This window comes from Scleropages formosus, chromosome 7, assembly GCF_900964775.1.
Source record: "Scleropages formosus chromosome 7, fSclFor1.1, whole genome shotgun sequence".
NCBI lineage: Eukaryota > Metazoa > Chordata > Actinopteri > Osteoglossiformes > Osteoglossidae > Scleropages > Scleropages formosus.
Window position 1 is genome coordinate 11255442 of NC_041812.1, and position 15296 is coordinate 11270737.

The following is a 15296-nucleotide window of genomic DNA, read 5'->3' on the forward strand; positions in this document are numbered from 1 at the left end:
CGCAATAGAGACTGTAATTTTGCTCATATGATGTTAACATAAGCAAAATGACAAGATGACGGTGGGAATTATGTAACTGGACAGATAATAGCACCTGAGGCTGTGTGATTTGTGACAAGGGCTTTCGGATTATGTAGCATCGAGAGTGCCTTGGTTCTTGTGGGCAAGAAAGTAGTCATCTCTGACAGCGGCATCACAGCAATACTGCTTATTTTCATTGCTGCAGGGGCGAGATCACACTGCAGAATAAATTGAAATTCTAGATATGACTACAGTAAATAATTTTATTTATATATGACATGTTTTTTTCCACTTTGTGTACTGTTAGATTGCACTAATTAGGCCAACACACCCCTTTGTGTAAAGATACATTTCTTTCAATCGCAGACATTGGAGCCCTTAAAGGGGTAGCAGCCAAAATAAAACTCGCAACTGATCGGAATAAATAATGACATATGCGCAATTATTCACAAATCAAGTAAAAGGGGCCGGACCTTCACGTTATTCGTTTATAGGGCGTCAGCGAAAAAACGCTGCCATTGTGTGCCGTTATGTAAAATAACCCGAAAAATAAGGGCTGTCCCTCAAAAGCGGTTCGGTCCGGCGGCTCCAGTCCGGGTTTCCGGTGCATCCGTTCACCGATTGGTCGAAAAGTCTCCTTACCTGGAGCGTGCGCCGATGTATCCCTCCGCCGGGGGACGGAGTGCCTTCCAATAAAAATACATCAAACCTCGGGGTTTAGTCCGCGACAGTTTTCACTTTTTATTAATAAACATCATATGAGTGCCGACTTCACGCCGTTTATCTCTTGTGTGCCGCGCGTCCGCGTCGGCGGAGCGTGGTGGCGTCTAAGGGGAACTATTTGTGTGAGAAGTGCGTGTGTGACAGGCGGCCGCGGGGTCGCTCTTAAACATGGCCACCGCGCTCGGCCGGAGCTGGACGTCTCAACTTAATTCTTGGACATTTTAACGATATAAAGTGGCGCATTCTTTACCAGAATTTAAGAATAAAAATAGGGAATTGAACACGCATGTGTTAAAAGTGGATCCGCCGGAGTTGCAAGGCGACTGCGCTCGCGCGTACATCCTCCATGCCATGGGTTCCGAACCCGAAGAGCCTGGATGGGAACTGAGGAGAAAATAGAATTACATCCATTTCGTAATCGTTTTCCACCCTCCCGAATGATTCTGTGTTTTATTTTTCATCTTTTTTCCTTGGATGTTTGACGGCATCTCACGGATATGGGTTCTTTTGAAACGTGGTGATTTTACTTTTTTTTTTTTTTTTTTTTTTGTTACCCTTTTTTGCTTTCAATATTTTTTTTTTCTTTTTCTGTGGAATAAAGGATGACGAAGAAGTGCCCGGGATGTGATCTCGCGCTGCGTTTTGTCTCGCGCTGCTGAAAAGAGAGGAGGCTCTTCTTCGCGGGGTCCCTTTCCCGTCTTGCGGGGAGAGAAGGGCGGACGGGCCCCCCACACCCCGGGGGGGGGGGCTCTCGGTCGGATTATAACTGTTCGATTGCGCCGTGTTTATTGTTCGCAGCAGCACCCCCCCCACGCCCCCCCAGTGTTACATTTCACATATGACAGCAGAGGTCATGAAGGAAATAAGTCCACACTTGTAGGTTCCAAAAGGTAAGTGTCCCTCCTCAGTTTTCTTTCTTTGTGCGCTTTTCCCCTCTTCGCGACGTGTGTCGTAGCCTCCTGCTTTTCAGTCCGCCCGCCTGCCTGCCTGCCTGCCTGCCTGGCTTTACCGACTTAGTCGGGCTAGCCTAGTATGTGGTGTGCTTTGGACCGGCTCGGCCCGATTTCGGACTTGTTGGACTCGTTTTATTCTGGCTTGACAGACTTGGACTGACGTCTTCCGGTTTTGTACCGGCTTTGGACCGAACTGGACCAAATTAACCCGACTTGGTCCTATTTTAGACACTCTCGGGTCCTGACTATGACCACCACACTTGGTCTTGTCTTGTTTTGGCCCGACTTTTCCCAGTTCTGAAGGGATCTGCTACAGCGTGCTCCGGCTTTGGACCCACTTGGGCCAATTTAACCTGGCTTGCCTTGGTTGGTTTGGTCTTCGACCAGCTTGAGTTGACATGGTCCGGCTTTTCGCGAATCATACCTTTTTCGATTTGTCTTGGTCCAGTTTCACCCAGCTGGGCTTGATATTGTACCACTTTGTCCTGGCACTGGGTTCCCATCCATATTTCTTGCACAAGAAGAAGAGAGCCTCCTGATGGATGTCTTCGTCCCATTAATATCCAGCAGCTGTGCAGGTTCAGCTCCATCCGTGTTTCATCTTCCTTCTCTTCATGATGCCATGGGAGCCTGGTTTAATTATGCCTTACATAATCCGTTCTTTTTTTTTTTTTTTTTTTTTTTTTTTTTTGCCTAAGACATCCTCTTGTTTCTGCGGCATTGTGGCTTTCTGTAAATAAATACGTTTGGTCGTCGAGTCTTTTTTTTTTTTTCCCCACCATTCAGGCTCCGATGGTCTTTTGTTGATGTATCCTGGTTTTCTGCGAGTCCGATGTTGATGAGTCAGCAAGCGGAAAAAGAGCCCAAAGGGGTCACTGCTCTTTGTATCAGAAATGTGGGCTTAGTTTGGGGAGGGGTAGATAAATCATATAAGTGTAAAACTTAATTTGAAAACCACAGTTTAAAAAAATTTATCAATCAGTACAGTGTGACAAGAAGCCCATGTGTCCTAAGTGATGAATAAGTGGGTTTCATCAATGAACCCCCCAACCCCCCAGGACAGGCACTGGCCTGTGGATTTCAGTGATGGGGCTCTGGAGGTCTGTTTTGGCAGTTTGGGGAGGGGGTGTAATTTTCTGACACTGAGCCAGAATCCCCCTGCATCTGTATTAGGGTAAAATCAGAACACCTGGGAATAAAATGCACAAACAGATAGGTGCCGCGGGGGGCACCGTGCCCTTTGGCCTCTGGGATCTAGCACTGCATCCACAGATGCCCCAGACTTTGCCTTTATACTCTGGCCTCAGATAAGTTGTATCCAAAAACTTTAAGGCCGTGCGTGAAAAGGCCTCCTGTAGAGGTCATTTTGGACCAGTTTGCTGTTTTCCGAGAACGACCACAGAAACACCGCAGTCTTCAGCCACGGCCTGTAGAAAGCGACAGTTACAACTTTAACTCGATGTACTTTTAAAGACGGTGCGTTGACCAGGACCAGTGTTGCTGAACTCCTTGAGGGCCGGAGTCCTTACTGCGCTAACTGCTGTATGTCTGAGTGGAAGAATAAAGTTCTCCTGCCTGTCACCTTACTTGTGAGGCTTAAACCAGTTGATTGCCATCGAATAACTAATTCTACATGGCACCATCTGTGGAAATGTGAGTTCTAGTGCAAAGGACTTTGACCAGTTTAAATGGGGAAAATGGCATTAGTGAATTACCTGTTGATACTGATGGGTAATTTTTACCGCATCAATTCTGACTGCATACCTTGATCAAGGGTGCTACAGCAGCAGTATGGACTGAATTGAGTGAAAGGTGACAGCTTTGAATACTATGCCACCTGTCTTATCTATAAATAAGTGTAGTACACACGAAAGTGGTTGGTAGCTAGATTACCAAAGCATCTGTTGAGATTCATGAAAAAGCTCCATTAGCCAGGCAGCCTGTTGCAGGGATTTACTGATGGTCAGCAAATAAAAATATGTCAACCTGGTTCGCTTTTAGTATTGTACTTTAATAAAATATTATAGTATTGGGGCCTTAATTTCCGGATGGTAGATACTACCACACATTTCTGATCAGTTGACAAGTGTTATCTTCTGGAGAAGACTTAGTACAAGGCTATTAGTCAGCATTCTGTCATTATGCACTTCAATGTGATGTGAATAGGAGGGAATTTAGGTGGTGTTTGGCAGGGAGGGAGGCAAAAATAAAATCAGCAGTAAAATAGGGTATCGAGGAAGGCTTGAATTACTGGTATTGTAATAATAATAAATAGAAAAATAAGCAAATCACTGGCATGTTTGTGAACAAAAGTCTCCAGTGTGTCTGAGTGGGCAAGGCATTGTGGGTCATCCGGCAGTCATCACTCCCTGCAACGTGCTGCTGACATCAGTCTGGCCCAAGAGAGCAACTCTGAGGAGAGGGCCTGGCCTGGCTTGAGCGGTCCACTGTAGGTAGTATCAAGCACAACGTGGCTGTTTTGTCAGATAGTTTGTCTGTAGTAGGCAAAACAGTGTAAATGCATATAGTCACAGTCATTAGAATGCAGGCTAGCTATGTGATGAGGGTGGTGTGTGTGCGTGTGTGTGTGACTTGTAGAAAAAATTCTGTTTTTTGTGTCAAAATACGTAAAAATGCTGTTTCAACAGGTTATAATTAAATAGAAATGTGGGGCAGTAGGTACTGTAGTGTCTTGCACTTCAGAGGCTTGGGCTTGGCTCCTTCCTCCTGCTATAGTACCCTTGATCAAGGTTCTTAGTCTGAATTGATACAGTAAATGTTATCTAGTTGGATAAATAGGTAAACAAGTGTAAGTAACCTTATCTTTTAAGTTACTCTGAAAAAGAGCATTGGCTTAATGAATAAATTTCTTTAAAAAGTTTCTGTGGCGACTAATTGCTTTTTGGTCCCCGTGTACCCGTTTACATCCACACTTGAGCCAAAGGAAACCATCACATCCTGCATCTGCTCCGCACCCGTTAATCTGTCATTTACTTTGCATCGTGGTTCAAGGATGTTTTGGTTCATAAATCCATTATTATTTCTGATGATAGGGCCTGGAAAGTCCAGACTGGGATAGCTTGCCATGACTTTTCTTTGTTATGTCTGTAAACTGAGACAGCAGGGGGTGTAGTTGTTAAAACAGTTTTCTTTCATTTTAAAGACCTGAATTTGATTCTCATGTCCTAATGTAGTACCCTTGATCAAGGTATTTGTCTTGAATTGATATAAAAATTGCCTTGCTGGATAACTAGGTAAATAATGGTAAGTAGCTTACTCTTAAAAACCTTATGTTGTAATTCATCTTGGAGAAAAAAAATGTCAAATGAATACAAAAAAATGGGTAGAATGGCCCCTAGGGCAAGTCTTTGGCTGAAAGATTTACCCAGGGGAGAGGCATTGTGCTGTGTAGGGGAGTCCTGTGGGTACCTGTAACCCTGTTTTGAGACTGACAGGTAAACATTTGCACAGTGCCAAAATGAACATCTCAATATTTCTGTCAGATACATCTGTCACATCTAAGTGTTTGACAAAGGGAGCAGAGGCCTGGCTGTTTATCCACAATGAACGCTAGCGTGCAAGCGCACGCACACACACACACACACACACACACACACAGAGAGAGAGAGAGAGAGAGAAAAAGAATCGATGTGGTTACCGGAAGTGGGCTCCGCTGGCTGCGTCCTGCTGCGGGCAGGCGGACGGGCGGGGGTTGGGGGAGGAGGGGAGTCTGCGAGCGTTCCACATCGCCGTGCTCAAGTCTCTGCGGACACCCGGGCTCCCACTGGCCTCGCCGGCCAGGCGCTTCTCGTAGCGCAAATTTAGGCGCCCAAGCTGTGAAAAGCGCTGAGGCAGGAAGCCGGCATCTGTGTCAGTGCTGGCCCTGCGGCCTGCGGTCGTGGCGCCCGAATAGAACCGCCCGCTACAAGCGTAGCTACACTTTGAAAAGGACGGAAAATGGCATCGGTCTTCAAATTCAGGCTGTTTGCCTTCTTTCAGGACACCGCAGCGGGTTCACACCTGTGTCTGTTGGTTGGGTTGTGAAGCCCTCGACTGCTCTCAGACCATCATTCCCTGATGTAGCATGTCGGTCTTATTTTCTACCATCTGATGGTGGCAGCAATTGCAAAGAACCCACCTGGGTTTGCTTCTTTAGCAGGAGCTTGTTCTGCAGAATGGAGCGTCTCCATCGGTGACACCAGCTATTAAGACGTTTCACTGGATGACTGGTTAAATAGAGCAATGTGCAGTCATCGCAATTGTGTCATTTTTTATACGTACGGAAAGATATAAAGTGACGTACAATACAATGAAAAGTATGAGTGCATTCAGCCCTCATGGTCCCGTACAGCAAAATATTCCTAAAATGGCTTATGACAATATAAAGCCTTGTGTTACAAGGGGCTTATTAATTACAGCAGCATTATGCCCCGTTACGAGGTCATTCTATTTCCATACGTGTCCTCAATGCAGTCTCGACAAACATGCAGCAGACACACATGCTGAACCCTTCATAGCTGATTCCCAAATACATAAATGCTGTTGCTGATTATCAGTTGAGTCATTCAGCATATCAAGAACAAAGCAAACTTGGAATAAACACTTGTGGGAATGTTTAAGAAAACTACAGACCACAATAAATTCATTTAACTGTGAAGAGAAATTTGGGTAAGATGGGAGAACTGCTTTGTTACTTTGGCAGCCTCAGCCAGTTGCAACCATTGATTACTGTAAATTTAAAATGATAATTTTAGGTGATTCAGTACTATTATTATTTACTCATTTAGCTGACATTGTTCTCTAAAGCAACACTCCTGGTTATCCATCCATTTTCATGATCCATTTGTCCTGAGCAGGGTCGCAGTAGTCTGGACCCTCACCTGGAATCAGTGGGTACAAGGCTGGGGAGGTAAACCCTGGATGGGATGCCAGTCTATCGTAAAGTAGGCTGGATCATCTACGTACTGATCACTTTTAACTGTCACTAATGGCATCGGTCTGTTTTGAAAAACCTCTCCTTGTCTTTCAGAAGGGCCCCTTTGTCCCCACTAACCATGAGTTGTGTCTTCTCACACCTCATCAATCATCCGCTCCACTTGAGACACTTAGATGTTTATGTGTGGTTTTGATTCTCTGACTTTTATCTGCCACTTCTGGGGTGTCACATGTATTTTCACAATGTCTTCACATTGCTTGGCATATTCCTCCAAACATGTTTCAAGGGAGAAGCTGTACCAAGAAGGGCAGAAGTTTAATTTCATTACCAGCCTCCCTCATTTGTAGTCCATATAATTGAGTGTTATGGCTGAAAAATCTTAGCAAATGTTAAGGCAAAGATTCACACTGACTTCCCAAAATTCTCCCAAGTGATCAACATACCTTTCAAGTTGTGAAAAAGCAGGAACATTTTGTTTTTCTGTTTAAAGCATCAGTCCCTATGTGGACAACCTGGGCATTTGGGTGTGTCTGGCCCAGAATGCACTGCAACTGTGCTTTGGGCCGCAGCTGTCCCACACAGTGCCCCCAGCCTTTTACATACTGATTGTCACTCGCATAATCGTACTTAAAAATGCAAAATGTACTGCTAAATTATTGAAGGGACTTTGTAATGTTACAGTTTGAATGCACCCATTTCTTTACGCTTTGTAATTATTCAGATGTTTAAAAAGGGGGGGGACTTGTGCTATAAAGGAAAAAATAATGATCACATTTGACTCTTCACAGATTAGTATTAATCAATCAAAAAAATTCTTATTTTTCTTTAATATAAATATACAGTGCAAGGTCACATACGTATTGGTAACTACTAATATATATCTTAGAATGTCACGGAGGGTCTTCCTCATTTTCCCCTGAAGTTTTGACACTATTGTGCACTGTAATCTCCAGGTTAATAGATTGTAAAATAATACTAATAGGTAAAATAGTCATACTCGTTGTGATACAGTCATATCATCATCTGCCCATTATCAATGAAGCACTTGTCCAATGAAGGGTTGCTGTGGTCCGGAGCCTATCCTAGAAGTATAGGATCTGAGGCAGGTACACCCTGGACGGGATGCCAGTCCATCACAGTAATCGCACACTAAGTGGTATTTAGAGCCCTTCTCTCACCTGAAACGCAACTTGGGACTGTGGGAGGAAACTGCATTACCTGGGGTCCACAAACACAGGCAGAATACAAAAGCTCCACGCAGAATGAGCTGGATTTGAACCCACATGTGGCCCAGGAGCTATGGAGCACCAGAGCTACCCCCGAACCATTGTGTTGCCTTACAGTCAGACCAGTTAGAGTTAAATTGGTAGTGTGCACTTGGAAGGAGCTCTTTCTTTTGGCAGCACACAGCGCCTTGTTAGCGATTGCTCTGTGCTCTCTGGCTCGACAGCACGGCCCATGAGTATTGCTGTACCGCCATGTTTCCAGAGCTGCCTTTCTAATGGATCCCATGAAGGAGAATTGCAGGCGCTCGTTCCTGCCCAGAAAATGGAGCCAGTCGGGCCCCCGCCGGTAGGCTGGCGTACATGCAGTGGGGTCTTCGCGGTATTTACTGCGCTCGGAGCACGCGTGGAATGGCAGACGTTCGCAAGCGAGGCAAGAGGATGCGTTTCTGTCTCGGAGACTGACCCGTGGATCGAGAGTGAAACGAATGCATCGGTGTTCAGTTGGACGGTGTAGCCGTTACAAGCTCTATACGCTGTTGTGCCAAGCAGCGTAAAATAAACGAGGGATTGATGCTGGCAATTAGTGAATATAAATTAGGTGTCGGAACGCCTCGCGTGTCTCGATGAAGACAAGTGGCCGGATGCCAGGCAGAAACTCGGCCGACGATTAACAGTGACATAGAAATTCAGTTGAAGAAAGCATTGGTAGCTGAGCGTATTGAAGGATTTCAAATAACTTGGGGGAGGAGGGGGTCCTGTGATGGTTTTAGCTGACGCTTTTCTCCAAAGCAACTTATAATGTTAAGCTACTTACCAGTTCATACAGGTGGGTAATTTTACTGGAGTAATTTAGGGTAAGTACCTTGCTCAAGGGTACTGCAGCTGGAGGTGATACTCAAACCTGCATCCTTTGGGTGCAACGGCAGCAGCTCTAACCACTGCGCTACCAGCTGTCCCTGACCTGGTTTGACCTCGAGTGCTCCAGGAACACACGGGCCTGTGTAAATGGGTTAAACCAATGAGCCGCCGTGGGCTCACTGACAGCGCCATATGACCTGGAGGCACTTTGAGCTCAGCACGCCGGACCATTCGGAAGAGTAAAGTCTGTTTTTGAGGCGCCGCCGTGAGCCGCGGGAGGGCTGACTTTCTCACAGTTTCAGCTTCTGTCAGCCGTTCTGGGTAAAACGATACAGTCTGTGGCTGTTGTAACGAGAACTATGACAGCTTGTGCGTGTCTTTCTCGCCTACGGCCAACGCCTCGGCACCCCAGACCTTGCTGTGGGGTTTGGGGGATTCATTAGCATCGCGAGCATAATAACGATGAAGTCGTTTGAACTAAGATATTTACATTGATTTACCCACTTATACAACTGGGTCATTTTTGCCCTATCAATTCAACGGAAGTACCTTGATCAAGGTCACTATCGCAGGAGATGGGATTTGAACCTAAGTTGGCGAGGCGGCTCTAACCAGTTTGCTACCTGCAACTCAACATCAGTTAATCCTATTGATTTTTCAGAACGCAAAACTATGGACGTTCAATCATTGTCGTTCGAGGTGCACTCTATAATTTGAGTTGAAAGTGTTGTGAAGACGCACAGAGCGAGTGGGGCGTGGTCCTCCAGGTCAGCATCGACTCCATTTGGTTCCCCCGGTGAAAATCGACGCTGTGAAAAGCGCGGCTCCGTACGCGCTGCGGGACGGCTTTCTTCTCAGCGTGACAAGCCTGAATGAAAATCTTAAATTAATTTGAGTAGCGTTCCGTGGAGAGCAGGATCTCCGTGCCGCCAGGGCTGCCGTGATGCTTACCTCCCCACAGCTGCTCCCGCAGTCATTACCAGCAGAGCAGGCAGGCCCCCCTCGGGGCCATCAGGGGGGTCTGGTGGGGACTGAAGGGCCTACTCTAAATTCGTTCTGCGGAGCACTTAATGCTTCACGCTCCAACAGCGAACAGGATGCAAGATTCAGAGGTTACCTATAAACTCGGCTTGACAGTCATCTCCTAAAGATTCCCTAAGAAGCGGTCTGTTCCCTCTGTACGTTCACATTTTTTTCATTAGTAATTTTTGAAAATGTATTTTTTAATTACAAGATGAGAGCTGGGTCAACCAACAGAAAAGAATAAATATGCTGAGAAACATAAAAATGAATAGACTTAAACAGTGCAAGGGTGAAAGCTTAGATATTTGGCAATAGTGGTCATGTAGCACACTCTAAGAAGTTTTCAAGAAACTATCAGATCTTCCAGAATTCATCACAATGATGATGCAGGTTGAATGTAGTACTTTATTTGTAGAGGGAGCTCTATGTGTGGACAATAGCAGTAAGATGCGTTTCATTGCCAGACGTGTAATCAACATGCATTCATGTTTTTCTCAATAGGAAAAATTGCATTTAACAGCGTTAACTTTCCAGAATTCAGATCTATAGCATTTTGGTTAATCGTTTGGGTCTTTTATATCTTCCTCACCCTTGTCTGGGGCATGAGCTGGAAATATTCCTGTTACTGCTCTGTTTTTTTTTTTTTTTTTTTTTTTTTTTTTTTTAAAACCATTCAAATCATACTTTACCTTATGTATCTGCCAGTTTTCTCCAAAGCGACAAACAACGTTATGTCACTTTAATGCTTCTTACGATGATCGATTGTTTCGGTTCTGGGTAAATACTTTAGTCAAGGGTATTGTAGTAGGAGGTGGGGTTCAAAGCTGGGTCCTTCGAGTCCAAAGTTGGCAACTCTAACCGTTACGCCACCTTCTCCCCCCCTGAAAGGCACAGAACGTGAGTTTGTAGAAGTCACAGATTTGAACCTTATCTTGCATACTAATGATGCTAGTTACTCTAAAGCTTAAGTGCGGTCCGATTAGTAGACCATGTAGGTGACAAGCCACAGGGCGCTGAGTCATTGTGTATCTTTGTTAGAAATCTGTGAGCAGAAGTGTAAATTTTGAAAGCACAGCACCTCCCTGGTAACATTTTCATTAGTGCCACGTGTACTTATGTAACTTCCGCTGATGAGATCCTACCTGGATAAGGCTGCACTGCACCATCAGGCGTTCGAATACATGTGCATGTGAGATGTAGTACAAACTGGGATCAGTGGGCTTGACGATGCCTGCCGGGTTTGGGAAGTGGTGGTTTTTGCATGCACAGCACAGAGGGCTTCTGGGAAACTCCCCCCTCCTCCCTCACTCCTGCACTGTCTTCCGCAGAATGTCATCAGAGGACAGGAGTGTGGAGGCCTCTGAGGAAGGACCGTCACCGGTGGCGAGCAGCGGGGGGGCCAGCCCGGCTGGCAGCCCTGCCCCCGCAGACAAGCGTCCCAGGGGCCGACCTCGCAAGGATGCTGTCGCCGCCACCGCCCCCGCTGCCACGCCCAGACCCAAGAAGAAGTAAGTTTAACCCTCGCTTATCCATCTCAGCTTTCTGTGAGCAAGGTCTCGTTCGTTCAGTGTCCTCCTGACTTCATTGCCAGCATCAATCGTTGAATTAAAAGCTACAGGCAAGACTTGGCTTTTCACAAACACTATGCAGAGATTGAGCCTGTCATCGTAGCTGTTAAAGTGTATCAGAAGCACTTTACTTGAGCTCACCTGTGCATGTAATGCATTCAGCTTTTAAGTAATGCATCACGGCAATGGACACACCCTCCCTGAGAAAGGGCAGTGGGGTAGACATTTACTGGGAATTGTCTAGAATTAGACTTCCCATACTGAAGCGGTGCCAGTTAAAGGAACCGCTCAGTGCCTCTTGACATCTCTTTGAAATCTATGAACGCGATCAGTGGACCCCGCTGCTGCCCACCGCAGTGCCAAGCGGAGGGTTCACCACTGGCTCTCCCCTTCAGGTCTATTAAATCAGTCACCATTTATTAACTGTCATGAATTATTTATAGGGCATGCATTAAATACTCTTTGGGGCCTCCAAAGCAGAAGTGCCCAAGGAGCAGTGGATACGTCAGAGCTGTCAAATCCGCCCCTTCCCACACCTGAACCCCCATTGACGCCACCCCTCTGCCTCGTCTTCCTGCCCGTAAAGAATCAGCCGGTCACTAGGGACGGGGTCGTGTGGGGTGACCGCAGGACTTCAACCTCATATGTCTGCTTTGAGCATGATGGAGGAACTGAAGGCATGACAAAAGCCCATGCAGAGTGAACTCGCTGTCTTACTGTGCTGGGGGTAGGGAGGTTAGCCGTTTCGGTGGTCCTTCAGTAGCAGAGGAGGAGCACTGAACACGAAAACAGCGCTCCTAGACTTCTAGATGCCTCTCGCACTCGACTCACGTCTTCCTCTTCCTTCCTATCCGGTGCCACACAGATGCGAGGCGGAGAAAAAGGTTTAGCATGAAATTGATATTGCACATCATCTCATTCGGAGCCTCTCTCCTCATAAACGGTGTAGAAAACCCGTCAAGATTACGGAGGTGATACCAGACAGCTGGGAATGTAATCATCTTTGCCACCGCGGTTATCGCAGTGTTATCCAAACAGTTGCAGGGCTATCCAGCCATAAGGATTGGGGCTGCGATGTGTCTTCAGGCAGCAGATAAGGAAAGAAATTTCCTTTGAACGCAGTAAGTTGATGGGATTGTGTGTCATAGGTTTGGTTATGGCTGCCTCCAGATCTGAGGTCATCTCCAGTTTTTTTTACAGAATATGAGTTTTCCCTCCTGTGGATGAGTGACAGCCCTTCTTTAAGTCCTAAAGGCTGTGTATTTGATGGATTCAGGGTTGTTAAAGCACTGTCAAGAGCTGAGGATAAGTTATCTGGTTTGATTTTCTGGATTTACAGGGAATTAGACCTCATCACACTGGTGTATGGCCCTCTGTTTGGACTGCTCCTCACAGCTTCTCGAGAACTCTGAATCTTTAATCTGTTTTTACCATGGTCAACCCTGTGTGTGTCCACAGTTGCCTGGACTCAATTCACAAGCGTCCACAGCTGGACAGTGCAGTCAGAAAACCTTTCTCGACCCAATTGTTATCCTGGCTTCCCAAGGGTTTAATGTGTTAGTTATAATGCTCCTACTGTGTTTTTGATGATAGTGCTGGATTTGTTGTAGGTGGTGGTAGTAGTACTGGTGTTTGTGCTGCGGATGGTATGAGTATTAGCATTAATGTTTCTTCTAATGGTGATCATATTGGAGACGATGTTGTAGTTGGTTTTAGTGCTCGTGCAGTGTTTGTTGTTGTGCTACCGCTGCTGGTGTTGTTAATGTTAGTGCTAGGTGCTGATGTTGGCGGCGTTATCGGTGTTGGTATTGATGTTATTGCTAGTGTTGTGGCTGCCACCAGCATCGATAAGGTTCTGGGTCTCAGGAAGTAGCTGTGGATTCAGGGGGCCTCGGAGAAGCAGTTACTGAGAACAATGAAGAAATGTGCTGGACATCTTGACAAGAACCTCTCGCCACTGGAAAGTGCTCAACCGTGGTTAGTGATGATGTCTACAAGTGGAGTTTTTATTGGGAACAATTGCTATCCCGATGTCTTTTAAAGACTATCTTAATTGAAAAGTCATGTAACACGTCATCACGCTTTCTGTTGTGTATTTGTTGATTATTTTTGAAAATATAACACATTTAGAAGTCAGTCCAAGTCTCAGTGGAGGCGAATTAATGAATAGTTGACGCACACGTTAAAAAAAAAAAAAAAAAAAAAAAAAGATTCAACTGTTTGTCTCCGGGCCTCAGAAATCATTCTTTATGTTGCGGTATTTATTCGCCTGAGTCAAAAAATAAAATACATTAAAAATGCTGAAAATGTTGTGTAGGTGCAGTCTGAAAAAAATGTGGTATAGTCTAAAAGTGTTTGCCCACCAGCTGAAGAGGCAAGTGGGTGAATGAGGTGCATGCTGGGAGACTGGCTCCACAGAGAGGGGGGTGTGCCCTCCGGCAGCGTGCCGCTCCATGCCGGGATTTCCCAGCAGCCCATGGAGCTGGGACTACTTACCCAACAGCTTTTTTTATTTCTCTTTTTTCTCCCCCCACTGTAGGGGGATCATGAGGATAAGTTATAATATACAGGGCTGGGGGGTTGGGTGCTGAGGACCCTTTTAGGTTTTGTTCTGCAAAGAAAGGACTGCTTTCCTTTCATTCTGAGGGATACATTTCAAAGGTTTGTTTTTTTTTTTTTTTTTTTAATATTTCTTTGCGTTATTTTAAAAAAGCGTGTGATATTAATGGCAAGTTGGAGAGATGCAGGAGAACTTACATCTGCTTTTCATCCTTTGTTGTAAATACACAGTTTTGTCTGCACGGACCCATTGTGGATGTGAATCATTACCTTCTTGTGGTTTCCTTTCATGACTTGACGACCTTTCAAGTAATTTGGTGGTGATGTTTTTTTTTTTTTTTCCCCCCCCTCTTTCATTTTTCCTTTTGTGGAATGGACCAGACTGCGTTTCGCTGTGTTCGAATGGTTTTAATGGCTGCCACACACACTCCAACATTCGAGCTTGTGTGGCGTTGTATGTTTTTTTTTCACCCCGGGATGCTGCCTTTCCCAGCAGTTCAGTTGTGGTGACTCATAGAAAAAACATGGTAAACATTGCAATTCTGCTGCCTTCCAGCATCAGTTGATGTCTTCCATGAGGAGCACTCCGGTGGATGTCCTCCTGTCGCTGTCACCCTCTCAGGGGACTCATCCTCTCCTCCAGGGCATGCTCACACATTTACAAGAGGTTTCTGTCCTAAACAGATGAAGGCTGTTGCAAAAATGGATATAAATACAATGGAGGTATTGTGTCCAGTTGGGAAGTTAGGGGTCTTCTGGAAGAGATAAATTGGCCTAAATAAACATAAACACATTGCTATTCATTTATCTCTCCTTTCTGCCAAGTTGATTTACAGTGCAAGGTTTGTACACTGAGCTAGTTACTCTGATTTACCCATTTATACAGCAGGGGAGTTTTTTTTTTTTTTTTTTTTACTGTACCAGTTAAGGGTAAGTACCTTTATCGAGTGTGCAACAGCAGGATGGGGACTGGAACCTAGGTCCTTAGATTGTAAAGTGATGACCAACCAATAAACTACGTGCCACTCTCCCAGTTTTAAAATATGTCTAAATAAAATCACATGAGCTCAACAGTAGTTTAGAGTTTGCACGTTGCAGTGTTATTTTGCATCTGTGTTTATTGCATGGGGTCGGTTTCACTGCCCTGCTGGTGCAGTCACCTGTCACTTCCTCCTCCTCGCTGCTCCCCCACCTTCGGTTTGGAAGATGTCTCCACCCAAGATAACACACGTGCTTCTGTGTTCTTCATGGGAACGTTTCAGTGACCCCACCCTCCGAAAGTGCATCTACCCGATACCGTTGGGAAGATTTGCAAGACACTGCAGATGTAACAGTTTTTTTGTCAGATATTTCTTACAGCTATGTAAAATGCTGTATTTTCACTGGGAAATTATATACTTAAGGGAGGCGTGGTGGCGCAGCGGGTTTG

The 15296-nt window shown here is 45.5% G+C and overlaps 1 protein-coding gene across 1 annotated transcript in view; it reads left to right on the forward strand.

The window, feature by feature from the left end:
- The first annotated feature begins 901 nt into the window (after positions 1 to 901).
- Positions 902 to 15296, forward strand: part of LOC108937588 (histone-lysine N-methyltransferase 2C-like) — an 80868-nt gene continuing 66473 nt past the window's right edge. The window contains exons 1-2 of the mRNA XM_029253801.1: positions 902 to 1634; positions 11069 to 11248. Coding sequence (XP_029109634.1) covers positions 11070 to 11248 — 179 coding nt within the window. The 5' untranslated portion in view covers positions 902 to 1634; position 11069. The remainder of the gene's footprint in view (positions 1635 to 11068; positions 11249 to 15296) is intronic.